Here is an 8,874-nt window from a genome sequence, read left to right as displayed (position 1 = left end):
CTTCATCAAGGTCATGGGAGAGGGCTACGGCCTAAGCAAGACCTCGGTGTGGAGGTGCGTCCACACTGTCACCAACGCCCTTCTGCGCCACGTCAGGAGGTCCAGGAGGTGCACCAGGGCTGCCATGCCATTGCTGGCATCCCCAGAGTCTTGGGCCTGGTGGATGGCACACTCATCCCTATCGCCAATCCATCAGTGATTGATCAGGCGTACATATCACGAAAGGGATACGTGGCCATAAACGTGCAGGTTATAGTGGACCACAGGGGTGTGATCTCCGACCTGGTGGCAAGGTGGCCAGGCGGCACCCACGACAGTTTTGTCTGGGACAATTCTGCCGTGGGTGAACAAGCAGAGAGAGAGGGGTTTGGTCAGAGCCTGTTCCTCGGGGACAGTGGATACCCTCTGAGAACAAACTTATTCACACCGCTGACCAACCCACAGACTCGGGCTGAAAGAGCCTACAATGTTGCACACGTTCGCACGCGCAACGTTGTCGAGTGTGCAATTGGCATCTGGAAGCTGCGCTTTCGGTGCCTGCACAAGTCAGCAGGAGGACTGCGCATGAAGCCTCACAGCTCTTGCGCAGTTACGGTGACAACGGCCATACTCCATAACATAGCTGTACGTGGAGGCGCACCTATTCCGGAGGGGGGGGAGGAGGAGGTGGAAGCGGATGAGGAGGAAGATGGAGAGGGAGAAGTTGAGGTCCTCTATCCTCCACAGAGGGCTGCCCTGCACGCTGCCGGGGTTGAGGCAAGGCAGCTTTTGATTGCAAATGTTTTTGGTTGATTTATATTTTCTTTTTGGATTAACTTGCTGAGCTATCATTAGCCATAGCCATCATCCATGGTTGAATGGACTTTTCTTTTGATTCGCATTATGATGGAATTTTCTGAAAAATAAACGGGAGTTTCAAACCGTGCATCCATTAAATGTTCTGTGTGTGATTCTAATCCTTTAAACCTTTATTCTATCATGCCATTGTGTCCATTCCATAAGTGCTCTATGCAACGCCAATCATTGACATGCTTCTCTTAAGGTTGGCAAAGGAGCCTACACGTTAGAATTTAGAATAGTCAAAAGCTGACATATGCCCAAATTACAACGTCACATTGCTGATTCATCTTCATTCATTTATTGGGCATTGAACACAGGTCACATGGTTGTCAGAGGATTCCCTTTCCGCTGCTTTGCCTCATGCATAGCCTTACGCGTCATCAAACATACAGATAATGTACATTACAAACTAATGTCTTTACGCAGCCTCTTCAAACAAGCCTTTATATCTGAATGTGCACTTAGATTGACACTGCTTAATTTCCTTGTGGATAAATAAGGTATCTCATAGATAGAGCAAGATTTTATGTGTAGGTTTCCAATGGCAATAGAGAATCAGTTGTTGACTCATTAAGGATGACAGAATGACATACAATCTTGTTGATGATCAAGTATTTTTAATGAAAATGTGCAAACACACACAGACACGGTCACTGGTGTGACTGTTGCTCAGCATCTACCCACTAAACATCAGACGTCTATTGGACAGGCAGATCATGTCTATATTGCGTCAGTCGGTCCAAGACCAATTTTTGACCTTTATGCAACGTGCAATCTAGGTCTGCTATTTGGACATCTAACCATGACCCCACCTGGACGTCAATATAATGTTCAATATTTGAACGCCGGAATAGGTCATTTTCTGGATGTTATGTGGACGTCTAAGACAGGTGCAGGAAATTGACATGATCTAGGTTTGCAAAGTTACCTCCAAATGAGGTCTTTTCTACATGTTTGGAAGTCAGATTTTGGTTCCCTGAAGGTGCAGACTGTGATGCCATGTGGACGTCTAAGACAGGTGCAGGAATTGACATGATCTAGCCCACTAAACATAGACGTGCAGATCATGTCTATATTGGGTCCGTCTGTCCATGACCAATTCTGGACATCTATTCAACGTCCAAACTAGGTCCACAATTTGGACGTCCAACCATGACCCAACTTGGACGTCATATTGACATTCAACATTTGACCTTTGAAATGGGTAATTTTTTGGACGTCATTTGGACGTCTATGACAGGTGCAGGAAATGTACATGATTAATATATAATATTTTTTTATTTACAAATATCAACATTGTTGTTATCAACATGATTAATACATATGAATACAGATTATTAATAATTATTTAAGATTGTTTTCCAAAAACTCCATTTGATTGTCTCAGCAGCAGGTGATAACTGGAGACACAGTTTAATATAGTTTTCCTGTAGCTCAACCAGTAGAGCATTGGTACGTTGTCTGGCGTCACAGTCTGCACCCTCCTGATACCGACATAGCACACCGTTGAAACTACGTCATCTGGAGGTAACTTTGCGCAGGGGGTATAATGACAAAAACATACCAAAATCAGATTAGGAACTGTGAGGAAAGGAACATCAAAATCTATAAACCAAGAACAACTGGCTCACCTTCAGCTGGCAGCAAGATTGGTACCGAGATTGAGGGCCTGTTGAATTGCGCCTCTGCTAGGGCATGCTGCTGCTTGGCCAGTTCCAGCTTGGCTCTCTTCAGCTCCAGAGACTGGCGAGCGAGCTCATTTGCTTCGGTCAACTGGTGCTGAATGTCCTGCAACACGACCAACTTCTCCTTTTCAATGTTCACCAACTCTTTGCTATACCGTCATGGTGAGATTGTAGACAGAGCGACGTCGTGATGTTGTGTAGCGATGTCCAGGTGTGTACGGGAGGTGGTGGCGTAGTGCACCCTTCCGGCTCGGTGCTGCCAGGTGAGGAGAGTGCTGCAGGTGGCTCGGTGTCTGGGGAGCATGGCACATTGGGGGGTGGCGATGACCTGGAACATGAGGCCTGTTCAGCGTCACCTCTTCTAACGTCAATCCCCCCAGGGATTCCATGTGAGACTGTCTCCCATGATTACCAGTGCCTTCTCCTCATGTGCTGTTAAGGGTTGCACCGAACTGGTCCCCACACCTGTCCTCGTCCGGTCTCTACGGACAGCAGAACCTCTCACCTTAACCAGGCTTGAAAAATCATGCCATTTTTTCCTGAAGTCCTACCAGGACCTTGGTGTGCCTGATCCGGAGGCAGCCATCTTCCTTGTTATATCGCTCCATAGATCTTTTTGTTGCTGTTGCACAAGTTATTCTGAAAGCTGGAAAACAGTGTTACCTTGTGCAAGCTCACCTCGTCCAGAAAAACTTCAAGTTCCTCTGACGAGAAGCTTGGTGCCTTTTTTTTACGTTGCTTCCCCACCATATTATGTATCTAACTCTCTCTCTCTCTGCTCATAGGTTGCTTTTTATTGAAAACATTAACCAATGGCAATCAATACCTCATTAAACAGAAGTAACTGCAGCTGTTTGCCAATCAATTCTGTAAAGTACCTTACCATTAATATAAAAGTTTATAACATAATTTTTAGAAGTCGTTAAACCCATGTCAAGAAGCGGCACAAATGGCACAACGGGATAAGGAGGGTGGATGATTAGCGAGGGATACTCGGTTTGTCTACCCGTCACAACATATCGTGTGAACATATTACTGACAATTTGATCATTTAATTAATAGTCTATATTTTACTGATAACTTAAACTATGTTAAAATAAATGTTACTGGAATAATTTGAGGAATGTTTCATTTGCATAGAACGTGTTGTCTTTCTTAACGCCGTAATGCACCTTCGCGTGAAGTGGAAAATCGATTCCTGCCAACTAATTCAGCACCTTCACTTGAGACAGAGTCTTAGTAACGTCGAACTTAAGAGGCAGCGTGTTAAGAAGCTTCCCAAGGGACACTTCGGGGGAACACACTTAGGAACATAAACAACTTTGGTAAGATATATATTTCGAGTCTTCTTAGCGCGCTCAGAGTGAACGTTATCAGGGAACCGGGCCAAGGTTTATTTGCAGAATTATGTGATCGCAATGATGGAAGCAGGTGAGTAACTGATGAATATAGTGTTCAGGATGGATATCTGGATGATTAATGGTCTTATCTGTTGCAGGTTCTGAAATGGAGATTGAGGCAGGTGACTGAAGCAATGGCGCCACCAGGGGGTGGCCAGGGGTGGCCGTGGCCACCCCTGGCCGACTCCTGGCCACCCCACTGGCCACCCCAATGGCCAGTAAAAAATTTAGTAGCATCAGTTATGCATTTCATCCCTAATGCACAGCCAGGCAGGCAAGCTGATCTAGACTTTCGATCGCACACAGTAGCCCTCCCCCGCCCCTCCGTACATGCCGCTGTTGCGCGCTCAGACAGCAACAGCTCAGCGCGTGCCCGTCGGTCAACAATTTTAAAAGAAGTTAAGAAAGAAGACGAAGTCTACCGGTAAGTAAATAAGTAAAAAATATTCTTTAGTAAAAGAAGACGGGGAATTATGTGTCGTGACGTGCTTTTTAAGTGCCAAATGGTTACAGTATACTGTTACAACAGCTTTTTGATGCGTCTTTGACATGTTTTGACAAGAGTTACCTAGCTAATGTCGTTAGCTGGTGCATGTATATGTGTAACAGAGTTAAAATAATGCTGTTAAATTCATGCATTAATTGGGAAAACTCGACATTGGCTGTTGCATCACTCGCATTTGTGTGCGTGATATTGCGGGCGGAGCTACGTCAGCAGAGTCTCACATCTCTCGTGCTGGTAAGTCGCATCAATAAGAGGTGCGTCATAAAAACAGAGTTTAGATTGTTTTCAAGTGCAAGGTTGGACTTTATAAACTACACACAAGTTTACTTCATGTGTCTGTTAGTTCCTAGTTTTGTCAGTCGAGTCATAGGCTATCTGTTATTTGCAATGATGAAATGGAGTGTGTGTATTATTATTAACCTGCTTGTGAACTCTGTTTATTTCATTTAAGAAATTCATGCAACGTGATGCACTGTCCGTTAAATATAACACAATAAACCAAAGTATATCAGTAGGAGTTTCCTTAAGTCTTTCTGATAGTTTTCTTCAGGCCGGTTTACCCATACGGAAATGTAATATATGTACATAGCCTAGGTATATGAAATATACATATATGAAATATATCCACATATATAAAATATATATACCCATATATATGCCCATATATAAAACCTATTAGAAAATGGAACAATTGACATATAAAACCAGCCCATATATTTGATGTATGTATAATAGTGTTTTTTTACATACATGTCACATATATAATTATCAGTTTTCAAATAGAATTTGTGTAGTATTTGTTTTGTTTTTATGAGCTGGTCAAGAAGAGGTAAAATAATAATAAATAATACATTTTATTTATAAAAGATTCGAAAATGAGATAGAAATTGAAATGAAATGTGGATAATGAGATAGAAATTGAAATGAAATGTGGATATGTAGACTTGATCTGTAGACTTGAAATAAATAGTAAATAGTTTGGCATATATAAATTATACATATCGGTGACATATATGGTCAAAACATACAGTATTATATAAATAATAATCATATACATCATATTAATATATGTCAATATACTCATTTAATATGGCAAATTTATATATGTTAAAAACCTATATCAACATATATGTAGAGATATGTATATGTGATAGCAATATATTGTCTTATATTTAACATATATGACGGCGTCACTAGCGATATAGGGATATGTCATATATTACATTTCCGTATGGGAATTACTACAACAGTAGAATACAATTCTGAAATTATGGTTTATAGTTTTGGTGTGCCACCCCAAGATTTTAAGTGGCCCCATCTGGCCACCCCTATGAAAAATTTCTGGAGGCGCCACTGGACTGAAGACGGATGAAGGAAGAAGATGACCGAGGACAAGTCGTTCAGGTACTGTAGGTATGGTGCAGGTAAGGAGTCAGGTAAGTGTTGTTTGACCCACGTATTAACCCAGAATAATATCTAACAATTAATGGCTGCTCTGTCAAGTCTTCGTCGTCGGTTAGGAACCTGGGTGTTCTTTGATGCCAATCTTTTATTTGAAAGCCACGTTTCTAGCATCTGTAAAACCGCATTCTTCCATCTTAAAAATATTTCTAAATTACGACATATGCTTTCAATGAACACTGCATGAAAAGAGGTGTATCCGTACTAGGAAACTCCTGTATACACCACTGATTTTCGGAAGTATCTACTAGTTCCACTGAGGGTAAACTTCTAATTCCACCAAGTTAGGAAACTCCCGTAATGATACCAATTCGGATATATCTTGCTGAAGGGATATCCCCGTGGTATATGCAGCCATTTGTTGCCATGGCAAGTAATCCCCTGAAGAATGTTGTCAGGAGACATTTTCACACCTCAAGAGGCCTTTCACTTCACACCTTGACACACCTCTGCTGTCCTTATTGGTGTTTTTTCTCAACATTGATTGGTTGTTTTAAAAAAACACACCCCAAACCCTAAAAACTATTGGGACAGTGACCTGTCAATTTCCTGATACTATTTGATTGGTCACGGTTTTCATTTAGCCCAACCCAAGCCCTCATAGCATAGTGACTTGATTGGTTTTGGCCAGCTATGTTAATAAACTATAACCACCTCACCCACTATACAACCCAACCCCCTCAAAAATGGAAAACAGAATGGATTCAGAATTTCTTTTTATTAAAATTAAACCAAAAACACTTAAAGCATTAAATATATAAATAAAACTATAGGAACTGTACAGGGGAAAAAGTACTTTTATAAAATTTTACTAAACACAAGCAATATTATAACAGTTACACACTCTAAAAAATGCTGGGTTGTTTCAACCCAATTTTGGGTCAAATATGGACAAACCCAGCCGTTGGGTTAATTTTTTTAATTACATTTTTAACCCAACGTTTGGGTTTGTCCATATTTGACCCAAAATTGGGTTGAAACAACCCAGCATTTTTTAGAGTGCAGAATATAAAACTAAATAAACTACTTAATATGTACACACAGCACAAAGTATTTAAAATATAACCAAACACAGCAAACACAAACAATATTAAAAGAAAATAAGTTGCAGAATATGAAACTAAATAAATCTAACCTAATAAGTATACAAAGAATAAGATAAAATAGAAGAGAATAAGTGAAAATGTGCAGTTTGTGGTGCAATTATTAAAATAGCAAAACCAGTGCAGTTTAGTTAAAGTTGAAGAGAGGAAGGTCCATCATGTCCATTTCCATCAGCCTTAACACGCTGATGATGCAAAATAGTGTAGCGCATGTCTGCCTCCAATCTGCGCTGAAGCTCCTCACAAAGTTCTGACAATTGTGGGTTCCTGTGAGATGGAGACCTCACAATCCACACTGGCCTTCCATCAACAATGGCATCCTCCTCGTCAGACATCAGCTCCACTGTTGCAGTCTGCCAAAGCTCTCTCTCTGCATCGGTTTGAACAACCTTGGACCTGGAATCCAGCAACTGCAAAACACACAATGTGTTAACCACTAAAAACACCCAGAAATGTATCAAACTTAAAGGAATAGTTCACTCAAAAATGAAAATTATGTTAATATACTCACTCTCATGTTGTTACAAACCTGTAAATGTCTTTGTTCTGATAACCACAAAAGATGGAAAGTTTATAATCCAACCAATCATGAGCCCCATTGACTTTAAAGTAGAAAAAAAAATACTATGGAAGTGATTGGAGCTCATGATCAGTTTGATTTCAAACATTCCTAAAAATATTTTCTTTTGTGGTTATCAGAAGAAAATAACAGAATTTTCAATTTGGGGTGAACTATCAAGTTGATGAATTTCTACACTTACCCGTCTTTTCCTTTGTCGGTTTTTAGCTCCTGTTTTAATGACATCTCTTAGCTGGGACTTTTCTGCCTGAGACAAATTGTACTTTCTCCGAAGTGTTTCAAAGTATGTCTTGCAACACGCTGAATAAAAGAAAATTCAGATAAGTGACAGAAACTACACTATTGAAATCATAAGATGGACAAAATATAAGAGACTAAAATTATGGACATTAAAATTGTTAAACAAACATTTTAAAATTACCTTGTCTTATTACACTCAGGGTCTGTATCTGCAAAAGTTGTTTTCAATTCCTCTAGCAGATAAGTCATGACTGCTTGGTTATGAGGCGAACTTATTCTGTGTGGAAAGAGAGAAGTGTGTGATTAAATACATTTAAAAGGAATATGTAAAACCCCATAAACAGCATGGCCCACAAAGGCCAAATAAACATAGCAGAAAAACAGCAGTCTTACCCAGTTTGTGGATCATATTTATGTGGGTTGTTTTCCGAATTGTGAAGGCGCCTTAGAGCTTCCTGTAACATTGAATGAAAAACGCTTTAATACATGCACACATAACGTTACATTGGCTGTAAACAAAAGTTTTCAAACGACGTTGTGTAACTTACAGATGAAATAAAACTCAACTTACCGCAATGCCCACGTTGTGCGGCCTCTTTATCCTTTTATGTAATGGCTCTTCCCGCGGTCTTTGTTCCTCTTGCGGTCTTTGCTCGTCAAACTTTCGCTCAAGAGCACAAAGACGCTGGATAGCATCTTCGAGAAGAACAGTGTTTGCAGCTTGCTTCTCCATCAAACCCTCCACAATACTGTATGTGCTGTCTTTACGAGACATTGTCCCCCACCCCCCACCCAGCTCTGAAAACAGAGAAGGCACCTCTACCTGGGGGTCATTAACATATAAAAAGCCCTTCACACCTCACACCTCACACCCACCCCTCCTTACAACCAGCTGTAAGGATTCCTGGAAACTTCCACCAGTTCCTATATACATCCACACACGTAAGGTTTCTGGATGTTTCACGAGTTTACTTCTGTGTATTACCTTTCCAAGCACTCTGCCTCATTTATCTGGCAAACCTACAGTTTAGCAGAGATTTCCCATCCCGTATTTGTCCGT

The 8,874-nt window shown here is 40.8% G+C and overlaps 1 protein-coding gene across 1 annotated transcript; it reads right to left on the bottom strand.

The window, feature by feature from the left end:
• Positions 1 to 7,151: 7,151 nt before the first annotated feature.
• Positions 7,152 to 8,550, bottom strand: LOC306985286 (uncharacterized protein). Its single transcript, XM_079587342.1, has 5 exons — positions 8,386 to 8,550; positions 8,208 to 8,269; positions 7,996 to 8,091; positions 7,756 to 7,874; positions 7,152 to 7,404 (listed from the first exon to the last, which is right to left on the bottom strand). Exons 1-4 carry the CDS (start codon positions 8,545 to 8,547, stop codon positions 7,853 to 7,855), a joined length of 342 nt encoding a protein of 113 aa, XP_079443468.1. The 5' UTR covers positions 8,548 to 8,550; the 3' UTR covers positions 7,152 to 7,404; positions 7,756 to 7,852.
• Between the last annotated feature and the right edge of the window lie 324 nt (positions 8,551 to 8,874).

The sequence above is a fragment of the Phoxinus phoxinus genome (assembly GCF_949152265.1).
Source record: "Phoxinus phoxinus genome assembly, chromosome: 2".
Classification (NCBI taxonomy): domain Eukaryota; kingdom Metazoa; phylum Chordata; class Actinopteri; order Cypriniformes; family Leuciscidae; genus Phoxinus; species Phoxinus phoxinus.
This window is presented reverse-complemented; position numbering and strand designations above follow the sequence as displayed.